General features: G+C 38.8%; 1 protein-coding gene across 1 annotated transcript in view; it reads right to left on the minus strand.

The window, feature by feature from the left end:
• Nucleotides 1-16,870, minus strand: part of ADGRV1 (adhesion G protein-coupled receptor V1) — a 341,656-nt gene that overhangs the window by 169,706 nt on the left and 155,080 nt on the right. The window contains exons 65-75 of the mRNA XM_072992549.2: nt 14,514-14,715; nt 13,785-14,004; nt 12,609-12,848; nt 11,302-11,451; nt 10,147-10,620; nt 8,874-9,017; nt 7,815-7,986; nt 7,337-7,472; nt 3,631-4,478; nt 2,068-2,185; nt 668-839 (exon numbers count right to left, since the gene is read on the minus strand). Coding sequence (XP_072848650.2) covers nt 668-839; nt 2,068-2,185; nt 3,631-4,478; nt 7,337-7,472; nt 7,815-7,986; nt 8,874-9,017; nt 10,147-10,620; nt 11,302-11,451; nt 12,609-12,848; nt 13,785-14,004; nt 14,514-14,715 — 2,876 coding nt within the window. The remainder of the gene's footprint in view (nt 1-667; nt 840-2,067; nt 2,186-3,630; nt 4,479-7,336; nt 7,473-7,814; nt 7,987-8,873; nt 9,018-10,146; nt 10,621-11,301; nt 11,452-12,608; nt 12,849-13,784; nt 14,005-14,513; nt 14,716-16,870) is intronic.

The following is a 16,870-nucleotide window of genomic DNA, read 5'->3' on the forward strand; positions in this document are numbered from 1 at the left end:
CTTTGATTACATAGTCATCCTAGCCAAAGGAGCTCTTTGGAATCTCAATTGCTAGTCTTAGGATCACCTGTTGTTTCTCCATCTAATTCACTGGCTGGGCAGAATGAATTCAGATTAAGCTCTACTAGTAGATTTCTAGATGATTTTCAGATTAGGAAGGTTTTATGATTCCCATTTGTCCAACAAGTAGTCAGTAGCTAGTGCTCCACAAAGAACATGGGTGTTCTGCAGTTCTTCAACTACAACCTTTTGTGAAAGACTGAAAGGGAACTTTGGGCTGAGGATGCTGTGTATTTCATCACACAAATTAATTCCTCAGATTCAAGAAGCAGTTCAACACAAAAGAATAAGGCATGATAGCACATTAGTTCTTCTGACATGGGGCAATGAAACCCCTGTAAAGACATCTGCAAATTCTTAGAGCTTGTGAGACACTTCGAAAAACAGTGTCAAATCTATGGACACAACAATGTTATAATAAGATCAGAGGGAATGCTGCCTACTAATAATATGATAACTCCGCCAGACAATACCTGTTTGCCCTTCCTCTCCTCTTCTGGCCACACCTAACATCTCTCTTTGTCCACTGTGAGGTATTCAGAAGTTTGGTTTTGTTTTGCTTTTAATTCTATGTCTATGTGAGTAATTCAGCATAATAAATACTCACATTATCAGGCTTGATCTCAATAGAAATGACACATTGTGTTTGACCAGCCTTACAAGTGGCAACTCCTATGATAGCCATTAGTTCATTTGCTAGATCCGTCCCATTCTTCTGTAGATCAACAGATGTCTTGTTAAAGGTCACACGCCAAGAGAACTCCACATCTTCAAAAGCTCTATCAACAAAGCAAATCAGCATAAATGCACTGATAGTATTTATTTGCATTATTATTTATTGGCATTTTTATCATTACATGAAGCATTTTATTATTTGATTGCTGGGTTTGTAATATGTGTAATAGTATTGTGGTATGCAGCATTTTGGTTTTTTTCAGACAGATGAACAACATATAAACAAAAAGAATAAATAAAGATGGGTGTAGCTGGTAGGAAACGCCACATGCACCAATGCAAAGCACAGTGAATTTAAGCAATACTTTTTCCTTTAAAAAAAGTTAAGACACTTAATATATAAGATCTAGTATAGATGTTATGGATTATCAATTATGTTACCAATAAGTAATTAATTAAGCTGTGGCTTTCCACTGGCGTTCTCCTACCTTGTCTTTAATCTGCTTGAACTTCCCCATACTAAATAATTCAAACAAAATACGGCCAAGGTGTGATCCAAGATGTGGAAAGAGGCAGATTGAACTAAAAGGCAATGGATGGGAGTGGGCAGAAACAAAGAAATGCATTGCAAATACATTTGGGTAAGCACGAGGACTGTGAGAAATTAGCAAGGGTTCATTGGCAACTACTGGCTAATGCAGCGAGGGGAAGAGAACAGAACTTATGTTTCATTTGGACTATATAGATATAGACAACCAGCAAAAAAAAAGTTCAGAAAGAGATCACTAAGTTCTTTAATGTGGAACACCTTTCATTTTGAAAGACCTAGAGAAGACCTTGTCCTAAACAATGCTCATTTTAGGAAAAGCTGCTCAAATTAAGCTCGGCATGGTATCTTACGATCTCGGACCACAAAATAAATAATAGATGGAAAATTGCTACTGAGCCTGAGATTAAGGTCAGACTGAACCTCCAACCACTAACCAACTGACCATTGCACCTTTACTGAAGTAAGCAGTAAATCACGACAATGTGCAAATAGCAAGGAAATTAATTTCACATCTCAGCTATTATGCATATGAGTTAGGTTGACAGGGTGTTTAATTCTTTCATTTCTGTTCAGTTCTGGTAGACTGATTGACTGACTTAAATCATATTCTAAATTTATGAGGCACATTTGCTAGACTGCAGTAAACTATTAGAGCATCTAAAAGCCAAAGATTTATTACAAAATTCCATGATAACCTCTTCTACTAACAGCAGCATCCTTGATTTCAACACAGCACACTACTGCATTTAGAGACAGCACCTTTTACCAGCCATTGCCTGCACCTGTTTGGTTGCCGGGTGACAATGAGCTGCACTTCCCTCTTCTCAGAATCTTCATCAAGTTGGAGGCCATTTTGTGCCTCTGCATTGAATCCCAGTATTCCATTCTGAAGATCATTTCCTAAATGAGAGAGAATAATCTAAAATAATTAACAAGCTTGTAGTGTTTGCTTGTTAGGGTTCCATCAAATAAAACCAAGATATGCATAACTGAATTAGACACTGTGGCATACATTGAAAACTGATATAATGAGTTTTGTAGTAATTTCTGCTATTAGGATTAAAATTATGATGGTTGAAATCCAGTAATAAGTCATAAATAGGGTAGGCCCATTGAATCAATGGAACTTACAGAGGAGATGACTTACCAAAATCACGACTGACTCAGTGGGTCTACTCTAGCTGTAACTTATTACTGGATTTCAGCATATATTTATTAAACGTACACATAATGCATATTAGTCATTGGTTTTGTTTCTTATGCTAAAACAGAAGTAATTTTTATTATGATTGTTCTGTTGACTTTGTAGGTGAAATGGTGTTTGCTTGTTAAACCATCTGTCATTTTAAAACCATCTGGATATATAACCTTGGAATATTATTAGAAGTCAATAATAGGGCAAAAGGTAAGGGAGAGCCTAAGACCTCCTGTGCCAGGACGTCTAGAGGTACAAGGATACTCAAGCTGTTTCAGCGAAAGCTGTATGGCTCTCAAATGAAATGGGGAGACTATGAGTCTGATCAAGATGGCAACTAAATCCAGGACCTACTTGGAGGGGTAACAAATTTATTTCAGTACTGTATGAAATTACATTAAAACAGCAACTTGGACAAACAAGCTAAGCTTTTGTTGATCTTCAACAGAAAAAAATAAAACTATAGCACTTGAGCTTTACAATCTGGTGAATCTTTAAGGAGAATTCAGAAGATGTTAGTCACTGCCTGCTTAATCTCTGTACTAAGGCAACATAAATCTAATAACTTCAAGGGTACACTCCATTCCTGATATTAGACAGATAGGAATCATTCAGTCCAGGAGCATATTTGGTGAAATCTAGCTAAAAACAGCTTGTTGAGAAAGCAGAGTATGTTCTTTTTCTGAGCAAATATTCAGCTTACAGCAACCTCTTGCATCATAATGGCTTTCCAGATGACAAGAAGACAGAACCCTGGCCCTATGATGAAACTGCAATTGCCTCTTTTCTTCTTTTTTCAGACATTTGACCCAAGCTCAGAGGCAAAATCAAGAGGGCCGCTGTCAAAAATAGTTCTAAATTCTTTCCTGAACCATGTTTGGAAGGTTTATCTAAAAAGAGAGTGTTAACTGAACAAATTGAATGGGGAGGTAAGATGGTTTTCTTAGCAGAAAATTTAATTTGAAATACATGTGTTATGAACCCTCTCCTTACAACTGTGCACCCAGAAGGTGGGATGAGGACTCTTTCTTTTTTAATTCTTAGTTTGTCCCTGTGGAGAGCCCTATACAAAGAACATGCTGTCCTGTACTACCCTCACCTCTGAGCATTTCAGTTAGCATTTATTAAATCTATTTAAAAACACTATTACCTTTAATAATTACTGTGGCAAAACCTGTGAACCCATATTCATGTGTGACATCTGTAATCTGAGCTCCACCTTGAGGTTCAGACAGGATGACATAGAAAAATTCTTGTCCTTCAGGCTCATAATCATCAATAATTTTGACAGACACCTGGCTTTCTCTCTCTCCATCCAGCAATGACACAGACAGGTCCAGCTCCTCAAAATCAAAGCCTTCAGTTGCCCAAGTTAGGTCTGAGATTCCAGAGACCACTTCAAGTGGGAATGCACCAGTTGCACTCTGAGCATTTATTCCACCAAAGGTTTTAACAAGTACTGAGATATTTCCCATAAATCCCTGAGTTCTTCTAATATGAATAAGAACTGTGTTGGGTGCACTGTTATTGGTGTCTTCTTCAACGTAAGTAACAGCAGGTCCAAGACTTAGGATTCCATGATGGATATCACTGGCCAACAAAGTTACTGATGCAACACTGAACTCTGGGTTCAGACGTGGATTCCGGGTCAGATCATACTGCTGGGGAGCTACAAGTTCCACAGATGTTAAGTTCACAAAAAATATTTCATCTCCTTCTGAAATGTTATCGTCCATGATTATGATTTCAAACACAGTGTCAACTTGAAGGGGCCCGAAAACAAGCTCTCCATTATGGACAGGTTCAAAATCTTCTGATGGTTTGGCACTTCCTGCTATTGTCTGATAGAACAGCTTGGTAAGATTGCTCTGGAAACCAAAGAGTCTTTGTATATGAAATCTGACCGTTTGTTCTTCCTCCTTTACTAACATGTTTCTTGAGCTAGGGGCAAACTGAAAGATTCCCATTGGCTCAATTTCAGCAACAGTGAAGTCAGAGCTGAAACAAGAACAAACAGATTTAAATTTGGAAAGTCTGAGGTACATTAAGTATAGCTACAACAAACAGAAGATGGCTTTCAGCCTTCTGAAAATGTTCCTTAACATTTGGAGAATAAGATGGAGCACAAATTAGGCCAATGATTTAACTATCAAATATATAAAAAACCCTATGTATTGGGTTAATCGGAGTTTTTTTTTCAGGCTGAATGAGATGTCTCCAATTTTACTAGAGGCAGGCCCTGGTCACACAAGGGAAATGGTCTCTAGTTATCCTCTACTTAGATCATTGGTTTTTTACCCCCGTGACATGATGCACAGTCAGGATCAAAACATCTTCCCAACCAGCAGTGTTATTTTCTACTCTCTGGAAGGCTTGTGTTATATTGTACCTTTGTTTTATCGGTGCATTCCTTACCAGAATTGCCTATGTGCACAACCTGCCATGCTTCTTCTCAGAAGTGAAGCCAGGAAGGTGGCCGCCATTATTGTGGCACTTATAGCTTTTTTTTTATTGGGGGGGGGGGGCTGGCACATCAATATGTTGGTAAAAGTATGTCACAGGGCAATTTGAGCCATTGCTGCAGTACTGACATTTTGATATGCCGCTTTTCGCCAGTCAATGTGAGGAGATAGTTGCAAGGGGGTGCAGGGGGGAGAAGGAGATGGCAGATTAAGCTGTAAGGCAGAGGAGATGGTGAGGGAGATAGAAGGACCAATGTGATTCTGCAGGAATAGTCAGCGCAACAGAGGACATATTCCCAAACTGAAACCCTTTCCCAACATACCCTGTTTCCCTGAAAATAAGACTTAACCTGGAAATAAGCCCTACTACGATTTTTCAGGATGCTCATAATATAGGCCCTACCCCCCAAATAAGCCCCAGTTAAGTGAAACTCTGCCCTCCACTATTGTGCAGCAACCAGAAGAAGACGACGTGACTGTGTTTGAGTAAATGTAGATTGTTGTACATGAAAAAAATAAACATCCCCTGAAATTAAGCCCTAATGGTTTTTTGGGGTGGGTTTTTTTTTGGGGGGTGAGCAAAAATTAATATAAGACCCTGTCTTATTTTCAGGGAAACATGGTATTGATGTATCAATATATCAAGGGGCTGAATTGCCCCTTAAAGCAAGTGAGAAAATAAACCGGTACCATGGTGTAGCCAGCCATAATGAGTCAAATAGGAAGAAATAAATCATTCCAGCTAAGAATCAATCAATACAACAGAGGTATGGAAAGTTTTGGAATAATTAGAGAACATTTCCCTCATGTGACCAGGGCCACAATAGTTCAAAAGGATAGTTGTTTTGTGTATGTGTGTCCATGCATGTACACCTGGATATACATTATATGTAGCTTTATATCTATCTACGTATACCTATAGACAGATGTGTTGTTATATTTTTTGCATATACAGTGGCACCTCAATTTACAAACTTAATCCATTATAGAATGATGGTCGTAACTCAAAATAGTCGTAAGTCGAAGCACCATTTCCAACAGGAATGTATTGAAACCCCATTAATCCGTTCTAGATGGGGAAAAAATTACAAAAAAACAAAACAAAACACTGCAAGCCCCATCAGAACACGTTGGGGCTGGAAAAAAAATAACCAAACCCCCCCCCTCAAAAAAAAAACCAATGCAAGCTCCATCGGAACGCATTGGGGGTGGGAAAAAAATCACACATACAACTTTTAAAAACCAAAAAGAAAACAAACAAACAAACAAACAAACAAAACCAGAGCAAGCCCCATCAGAACATGTTGGGGGGCGGAAAAAAAATAACAAACAAAAAACCCCCACCCCAATGCAAGCCCCATCAGAATGTGCTGGGGCTGAAAAAAAAATCACAAAAAACCACACTACCACAGCAAGCCCCATCGGAACACGGTGGGGCAAACAAAATCACAAAAACAGACAAACAAACAAACAAACAAACAAAGCCCAATCGGAACACGCTGGGGCCAGAAAAAAAAAATCACAAAAAAACAAACAAATAGCAAGCGCCATCAGAATGCACTGGGCTGGGGGGGGGGGATCACCAAAAAAACAAACACACACACACACACACAAAAAACACAGCAAGCCCCATCAGAAGGCACTGGGACTGAAAAAACAAACACACCAAAACACAACAAAAACCACAGAAGAGAAACATACCCTTCCAGCCCAAACCCACCCTGCAAAACCCTGTATATACTCTCAGAAGCAGAAAGCAGCAGCAGGCAGTCCCAAGCCTCCTCCAACATACACTCTCTAAACGTTGGGGTGAAAGAGCTACAAAGAAGCAGCCTCTTTGCTGACTTATGGTTAGTAATTTAAATACTCCGCTTTTCCCACAACCTTTTTTCCAGTCATAACTCGAAGCTCCAGCCACAAGTCGAAGCAAAATTTTGCGGCTGGAGCTGGTCGTAACTCAAAATGGTCGTAAGTTGGGACATTGGTAAGTCGAGGCACCACTGTAAATATAGATGTAAATATATCTGTTGCACAATTGGTAGTCTGGGCTTTATGATAAGGTCAAAGACTACCTTGAAAACCTTGAGCAGAATCTAGTTACCATCAGCAGAGAATCATACACCTTTCATGTAGCATTGCCCTATCTCTGTTGCACAGACAGAGATCACACAGATGACACCAACAGGATTTCTGCTTGGGCACATAAGTACTAGACATGTCCTGACACAAGGTTTGTACATGTTGTATTTACTCACACAATGAACTGTTATGCAAGTGGAACAAGGAACAGGATTCTACCTCATGGGATCTACTCATAATTACTTAGGTAAAAATAAGATCGGTAAATGAACGGATTCAGTGTTTTTGCTGGCTGCACCCAGCTACCCATCTTACCTCAGATGAGCCCCACCAGATACATTGCTATGCACAGCTGAGAGATGCACAGCAAATGCCTCAGGACTACTTGCATTTGGAACAAGATGTAATAAAATTGGTTTGCTTGGCTCACCATGGGAAAAGGTAATACTGCCTGGGAAAAGAAGACAGAAAGGTGTTGTGATCAGTTGCATTACATATATGACTTACAATAACTGGAACAATTAAGAACTTAAAGAGATGGAGTAAAAAGAGTTCAGTGCACTTGGCTGGTGGAGGGGAAGAAGTTACAAAAGGCATGTCACAGATTCAACATTTGGGAGTAAAGCTGGGGCAAATATCAATCTTTAACTCTAATAAGAAACAAAGTGAATAGTAACGGGGAAAGAGATAGTAGCAAGGTGATTTTCCATTGTTATGGAAAGACTTTGCTTCATTATCTCACCAAATTCTTCCAATACTCCTATCATACCTGAAGGACAGGTATAGCACTCACCAGAAGCTGGTATGACATTGCCAAGGTGAACAAATTCTGGAATAAGGCCAGGTGGATACCCAGAGCTCCAAGTTACTGTTATGGGACCATACACTCCTTTCCGAGTTATAAGAGCTTGGGTTGTCCCTGCTGTGATATTTGTAAGGTGTAAAATAACAGAATCAAAGGCAACCTATAAAAACAAGGAAGACTGGTAATTGCCGGACGTGTGCGTACAGTAGCTATATATTATTCCAGTGAAATGTGTCTTGTGTATCAGATAATCAAATGCAGAGAATTGCTGTCGCCAGCAGTATCATCCACTTGCAATAAATTTAAATCCCAGAATTCTCTGATTTAGAGCAAGAAATAGATCTCTGGCATGCTTACTGCAATGCATATAATACAATTTTGTGCACTGATGAAGAAATATGCACCCACAGAAATCCAGATTATGGTAAGAACGTAAGAAAAGCCATAACGGATCAGATCAAAAGTCTGTCTATTCCAAAAGCATTGTATGTTCACAGCCAATCAGTTTGCCTGTGGGAAATCTGTGAAAAGGACATGAGTTCTCCTGCACTTTCTGCCTCACATCCTCCAGAAATTGGTATGCTGCCTCTGATTCTGGGGATGATATAAAGTCATCATGAGTATTGGCCATTCGTACAGAGCAGTTGCTTTTCTTAGATATAATCCAATGACATATAATGAAAAATGGCTGAAATGGATATTGCCAGTATTTGAAATGATCTAGTTAAAAGCCAACATGCTATGAAGTTGTAACTTGATGAAAGCACTAAAAAAAATAATCAGATTTCTTCTTTCCCTAACTTATGGGAATACGTAGTATATGATATATAAAAATCTGCAGGTACAACTCTTATACACTGTGCATCCTAAATACACAACAAACAAACCAGCAAACAAAAACTGAACAAGAAACTGTCTAATTTTCAAATGGCTTTGTTTAAAAAATTATTAAAATTATTCAACATTAGATCTAACAATACTGTCTGTGTATCCCTATTAAGAGCTTTGATCTGCCATCTGGTGGCAAAGATATTACATTGCTTTTACCTGAGAATTGGCAGCTTCACTGGGGATTTGCAGAGAGACTGACTTTGCTACCTCTAATATTTTAGGCACAATTTTGGCACTGACATTTAATAGGGTTACGCTTTTCAATTCCAGAGTGAAATTCAAGCCCAAGGATAGAAATATCTAAAAGAAGATAAAGAATGATATGATAGCCACTAAACAGCAAGTAAAACATTTAATCTTTAGACATTTTGATTTGGGAGACTTTTTTTTAAATACAGTGGTGCCCCGCATAGCGACGATAATTCGTGCAGCCAAAATCGTCGCTATACGGATTCGTCGCTATGAAAAATAAAAAAGCCCATAGGAATGCATTGAAACCCCTTCAATGCGTTCCTATGGGCTTAAAACTCACCTTTATGCCTGCCCCCCGCCCCCCCAGCACCCCCCCTCGCCCCCCGCAGCAAAGCAGGGATTTCAGAGGTGCATTTTCACTGCTGAAAAAGCACCAGGAGGCTTCTGAAAGCGGCACTTTGCCAGGGTGTGGGTGGGTGGGGGTGGGGTGGCGGTGGCAGGGGCAGGCCCCCCCCCGCCCCCCCAGAGCCCCCCCTTGCACCGCTTTTAGAAGCCTCCTGGGGCTTTTTCAGCAGTGAAAATGCACCTCTAAAAGCCCCGCTTTACTGCAGGGCGCGCGCGAGGGGGATGCTGGGGGGGCGGGGGGGGCGGGCATAAAGGTGAGTTTTAAGCCCATAGGAACGCATTGAAGAATGTGCAAGGAGAGAGAATGTGTCCTAGCAAAATTCTGTGACGTGACAGAATCTATCAGGGGACATATGTAACCAACAGAAAATAATTTTACACTGCAATTTTTTAAAGTTACACATTTGTCAAAGAATATCAAATATTGAAAGTTGTTTCTTGGAGGTATAATCAAAGGAATTTGGTAGGAGATTAGGTTTTCCTATGATAAAACAAAACAATCGAAAACTCTGGCCTATACAGAAACATGCACTCTCTATCATATCAAAAGATGAATGACATAAATCTTCGAAATAACCTTAGAATTGAAGCACTGGAAGGGACCCTCTGGATCATTAAGTTGTGCCGCTGTCAAGGGAGGCATAGTGGGGAATTGAGCTCCCAGATTCTGGCTCCCAGCCAGATACCTAAACCACTGAGCTATGATATCTTATACAATATCTGAAAGAATCTGGACTGAGACCATGGCTAAAAAGAGATATTGCTCAAGATATATTGCAATGTGGAATAATAAATATGAGAGATGTCTTATAAAGTGAAGGGAAATACAGACCTCAGTATGTATTGGCACTGTTTTCACTCCATAACTGGAGCTTGCTTTAATTTGCAGTTGTCCCACTGTGTCAGCTTCTGTGACTAAACTTTGTTCATTGGAAGATGAAATCTGATATTCCACAATCACATCAGCAAAAGTCCCTGCATGCCGAGTTATATTAATCTGGATAAGCCGGCTCAGGTCTTTCTCCACCAAGACTGACTGTTTTTCAGAATACAAGGCAAACACTCCATGAGGATCATCATTTGCAAAAACAGTGAACCTGGAGATACTTCTCTCCATATCCGCATCAGCTCCTCCTTCCACGGAAGTAAGCTGTACCATGTAATGTTCATCTATTTCAGGAACATCATCAGGCAACAACAACATGACAATCTCAGATGTCCTTTGCTTATCAGGAATGACAACAAAGCCACTAGTGGCGAGGAAATCATCAGTAGTATCAGAATCACTATATAGTTTCCAATGAACCTAGAGAGAAAACCAAACCAACCTCTAATCAATAAATCTGAAACCGACTGTTTATCTCTATATCTCATGAACAAAGTGCATCCCCAAAGGTCATTTTTGTGGCCCCTGGGTATTCTTCTGTTTTTTTTAAAAAAAAAGTTCAAAAGCTGTCAACTTCCACTCCTGGAAGCCTCCAGGAATGTTTTGTAATAAAATGGAACAGTTCCCCAAATCCAACTCGCAATAATAAAACTGGAATTAGACTTCAAGGAATATTCATATTTTTCATGTTTGCTAATGTGGCCTCCATTGGACTTTGGAAGTGCAAAGTAGGATCTCCCCATGTTGCCCGGCCCTGCTCTATAATCATTCAGATATTACACAGCAATCTCCAGAGCAAAACATATCCCTTCCAAAAACCACTTCTCTTTACAACACATTCAGTTCCCACATATGGCTTCTGCATTATAATTATAGTCCTAAAATTAAGATGGTATTCATGCATGGCCCTGCCTTCCAAAATGTTTTACTGGAGAAATTCATTTTAAAGTTCAGTTAAGAACTTTGGGAATCCAACATACAAAGACTAATGTCTTTATAAAATCTAATTTCACTTTTATCTTCTGAATGCGGTCTAATGAGCTGTTAAATAATTCAGATTATATGGTTGTATTCAATTAGGTGTCAAAAAAAAAACCCTACCGTAATGTTTCCCATGGTGCCTTGAATTCGCTTTACGGAAAGGATGATACTGAGTGGCCCTTCATATGCTGATGGCTCCTCATAGTACTTTGGGATTAAGAATTCAGGAGCAAACTGCACAATACCATTGGGATCACCAAATTTCAGAATCTAAAAATTATAAAACAGCATAACCGTCATTCTTGGCTTTCCTTATCTATCAGGCAGGAAACAAAATTAAATACTTTATGGAAAGGATGATAAGCAACAATCTATGATATATTCATTTAACATGTACTTTTCTCCCATCTCAAATAACATAAAGTTATGAAGAATAATGCAAAATAGTTTTGGATGCTCAAAGGCTTTCTTTCTTTGCTTGAACAGCAGTCTCTCATGTCACAAGGAAAACCAAAAACATTTTTCTAAAGCAATTTGTGATATGATGATAAAAGAACTGCTGTTCAGTTTTTAAAAAATAATTACTTGAGTGATTCTAGTAATAGATGACAGATTGTAAATCCATTATGAACAATATAAGAAAGACCAGGCAATAATGTCTCAAAGGACATAACAAATGAACAAAAAACCTATGCATAATGACCTCAAACATTTTGAAGATAGAGCCTGATTCAAACTAGCTCAGGTGACTGAGTGTCAGGTGAGCTTACATTAAACAAAATGAAGCGAGGCTAAATACAAGCCCCTCTCAGCCCAGGGAAGTCCAAAATCCCCTTCACCTCAGCCTTACTTTGCACTGGAACAAAGGCTGCATCCCAAGTCTGGAGAAGGTCTAATCTGACATATCCCCCTCACACTCCCCCTTCTCCTACCTCTTTTTTGCCAGTTCTGCTGGCAAAAGGTCATGAACTTCGGATCAGAATAAAATGGGATCCAGAAAATGAAAGCTGTGTTAGGAAATTTTGTCATAAATTTGCAAAGAGATGGTTAGCATAAAAGTATGACCTCTAGTGCCATACGTATGTCCCAAAATAAATCTCGGTGTTCATATCTGATGAGCAGAATACATCCAGCTCTTGGTGAGACATATGCCTAGATCCCTCAGCCGCCACTCATAATTTTTTTCCCAAAGAACATTTTCTTGGCTCAAAAATGCCATATGTGATATGTAGGGGGTGTGGTGAGCAATGTTTTGAGGGAAGCCCAGCACTGGGGCCCACCACCAATTTTAATTTTAAAAAAATATCTAAGAGGCTTTTTTCAGTTTACATTTTTGTAAGGAAAAGGGGGAGGGTGTCACAAAGGCTGGGCAAAGAAGGGGAAAAATAATCAATCCAGCTGGAAACAAACAAACAGAAATGATTTACTATTAGTGTAACGTTAGCAGCGTTGGGGTCCACTTCTGTTTCACCCTTTATAGCAGTCAGCCTCACAACAAAGGTTTCCTGAACTTCAACATCTTCATGAGGAAAAATTTCTAACTGGATGCTTCTCAGACCTCCTTCTGCCTCTTCAAAATAAAACGACCCATTTACTGGGTGACCAATATCATCGTTTAGAGCTGGCAAAACAACCTTTGAATTAGGTCCCAAAATATCCCAGTTTATCTGTGGAAGACACATATTTCAAGCATAGCATTTGTTAGTATTGGAAATAGGTCATTATAACAGAAATGAAAGAAATATGATACCTTATATATGTTGCCATTTGCAGGAAAGGCATGATCTGCAGTTTAATTGATCTGATAACCAATTGGCTCAGTTTAGCTAACAACATTTGAGTCATTTATTCATCCTCCATGATTCTATCAATATGAACCCATTAATGACTTAATGACCAGTCATTTGGTGAAAATGCAAAGGCCTAAATCCAATGTGATACTATTGGAATAGAAATCCTGATATTGTTGGGCTAAAATTCCCAGAAGCCTTTACCATTAGATTTGCTGGCCGGGATTTCGAGGAATTGTAGTCCAAGAACACCTGGGGACCCAAGGTTGGGAACCACTGTCCTATAGCAGATAGTTATTGGCATGATTTTTTCTGCCAGAATGGTATCCAAGAGGCAACTTTAGTCATCAGCACCACTCCCGAACTGCTGTTGCACTAGAAGAGTTCTCCTTAAACCAAACTGGCCAAAATCTTGTAAATTATTACTACAAACCTAACAGTAATGGTGTAATTTTTGGGTTCTAATTGCTGCAAGTTACAAATTCAGTGTAGCCATTCTCCATTGTGTGCCAAGTCGCACAACTCCGGGCCAAACAAATAATGTCTATGTTGACTTTGTAACTTGTAACAACTCACCATCAAAAGTTAGATTGTTTTTATTACACTTGGACAGAACGACAACAGGATTTTGGCCATTTTATTCAATACTATGCAAGGACCAGAAATAACTCCAGCATATTCCTGTTTACATATCTACATGACACAAAAGTATGTAAAAATTAAGTAAAGGGTAAATTTCATCTCATTGGTTTTATATGTGCTGTGAATTCCTACCAATAGATAAAACCTAATCTTGAGGGGGGGAAGGCATACCTGAGAATCTCCTATTAATCCTCCAGTTCTTTCCAGCACTAAGGACAGCATCAATGACACATTAGGATTAGGGAGAATTATTTGACTTTGGTTGAGAAATCGGACAATCCCATGGGAAGAATCGCTCTTAGCAATTGTTACTTGGGCCACTAGGTGGAGCCCAAGGACTGCTCCTCCACTGGCACCTATAAGTTGGATTTCAAACTGCTCAGTGTTTTCTCTGTTAGAGAGACAACAGAAAAAGATGTTTTGCTACCAAACATGAACTGCTCACACGGGTGTCACAGAAATCTGAATGCCCAGTAGTTTGCTGGAACACTTGCATATTACTCAAGATTAAATCTGAAGACTATAGGCAAGGAAAAACACTGACAATATATAGTTTGAAATCAAGACAGTTCAGTACAGTCTGCATGCAGGTATGTAATGACAAGATACACAGAAGGAGATACCTTAATGCATTCTTGAAATTACAGTAAACATCTCTGAAAATCAAATAATAGAGTGAAACAACAGCATTGTCCCTTTATGCACTGAAGATCATTATTAGACTGGAGAAAATTTACTTTTCAGATAGCAAAGAATCCTGTCATGTTTTTGTGATAGCCTTATCCATTTTCTACTCTCATAAATTCCAGATCCACCTCTAACCATATTATGTGCAATACCATGAAGGATAGTTATTGAACAGTTACTGGCTGGATAAAGGAAGAGAAGTCTTAAATATACCTTTCATCATCATCTATAATTAAGACACTGATAAAACTCTGGTTTTGGCCATGGAGAAAAATGATTGATTTATTTTCAATACTGTAATCAACACCATCAGGAAGAGCTGAAATGCCTCTACTTATGAAATCTGCAGTCACATCGCCGTAATTCCCACGTTTTCGCACTACTGGAATCATTACCATTCCAGCATTCTCTTCCACTAGAAGAAATAAATTAGAAATAAAATATTTTGGCTTTCTAAATGTTTTTATACAAGCAACTTTTTTTTTCTTTTCGTGTGTTTTACAATAATAGTACATTCATAAACTCTTAATACTTTCATATATAACTGCTTATATTATCTCTTTATCTTTTCACACAGTCTCTTCCTTGGCTCATTACTGCATTTTTATGTCTAGCAAATGCCACTTAGAATGACCAGCATGCAACCCATTATTCTCTTGGTTAACTTTATTTTTTGATCCCATATTGGATTTCAACAGGAGGTGCTGTATCTCCATAAAGTTATCTTTTTAAATCTCCCCTCTGTATAATCTGATTCAATTCCATTAGTCAGTTTCTCCATCAGTTTGTTTATGACCAACTGATTACTTATTTGACTATACAGGACTATAAGGAGCACAAGGCAACCCACACAAGAGCAGACCTATCTAGACCAGTTTCTGTTCTCACACTGACCAGCCCATTGCCTCTTGGAAACCACGTAAGGAGGATCAGTGCATCAGCACCCTCTCACTTATGTTCCCCCGTCTCACTGAATGTACTACAAATGTCACCACAACTGCAAAAGAATTAAAATTATGAAGAGTTTATTACACTGTTTATTTCCACTGGTTTCCAACATGCATGTAAAAACTGTTTCTGAAATAGAGAGGCTGCCCATAAAATACAATTCAGCCTACAATTTCTCTTCCTATGTTCTTTGTTCTGAAAGGCTTCTCCTCTGGTACATCCATTGGACAGGAAGCAAATATATGTTAATTTGGGTTCCCCAAACATTTGTTTGCTGGATAACTGAATGGTATGTGGCTGTGGAGCCAGCGTTCGATTCCCCACTGTGCCTTCTACAAGTACAGCCAGCCTATGTGGCCTTGGGCAAACTGCACAGTCCCTCAAAAGAAGGTGGCTAATCTCTTCTGAATATTCTCTACCTGGAAATTCCTGGAAAGGGTCACCATGTCAGAATTTACTTTGAACATGATGATTATTAAACATTAGCACCTGATTTACTATGTAAATGAAGCAAGAACATAAAAAGAGAGTGCAATGCCTAAACATAACAATAAATTTGCATTTAGAGGGCAAAGCACAGAAAGTCCACACAAGCATGACTACAGGAACAAATGGATACAGCTGATGTTGCCTTCTGATTATCAATTGATAACTTTAGTGGAAAAGATATCAATTGATGGCTTTAGCTGAGATTTGCTGCAGGGAGAATCAGCCGTAGGGTATATACAGAAAACAGGATTATGTAAAGTTAATTTTGGATCACTGTCAAGTGGTGCAAGAAGGAAGGAAGGAAGAATAAGAAAGAAAACAGTTGTGAATAATCAAACCTGGAACAAATTCAGTGTTTGCTTGGCTATTTAGAGACCTGAAAATTCTTTTCAACTATCATTCCACAAATAAAAAAAATTTCAGTAACTACCAAACTGGATACTGTAAAAAGGCCTGGCTCCAGATGTTATGACTTACATATATATATGCCTGATTTTAAACAATTTAGGATTCAGGACACACAATGGGGACACACAATGGGTGTCATCCACCTGTCTAATTTTTGTTCTTATTTGGCCACTGAGAGAATATGCAACCAAAATTCAAGGTCCTTGAGAAAGATTTGTCTGTCATGAAACATAAAAATTTATTAGTAGATATAATTGTATAATGATGGTTTTCTGTTGTTAATATCAATATGTGGTTCCTTATTTGCTATATAGGCAAATGGGCACATTTATACTCCACAAATGTAGTACAAGTGGTCCACAATTGCCCCATAAACAACAACATCAATAACCTTTGAACTGCAGAGGTGGAAGAGACTCTAAGGATCATCGAGGCCAGCCCCTGACAAGCACGTACAGTGGGGAATCGAACTTCCAACCTCTGAGTCTACAGCCAGAGAGACCTAAGCCACTAAGCTACCCAGCAGTTTATGGAATTTGAAAGAAAATTCTTAATCAAGAACAGGATTTTGAAAGTTTGTCACATGTTCTATCTTTCAAAATCTATTTATGTCATAAATATTCTGTTTCTTTCACAAAACTCAAGCCAGTGCACTTATAGATGGGCGGCATATAAATGCAATCAATCGATCAATCGATCGATCGATAGATAGATAGATAGATAGA

Source organism: Pogona vitticeps, chromosome 2 (assembly GCF_051106095.1).
Source record: "Pogona vitticeps strain Pit_001003342236 chromosome 2, PviZW2.1, whole genome shotgun sequence".
NCBI classification, from domain to species: domain Eukaryota; kingdom Metazoa; phylum Chordata; class Lepidosauria; order Squamata; family Agamidae; genus Pogona; species Pogona vitticeps.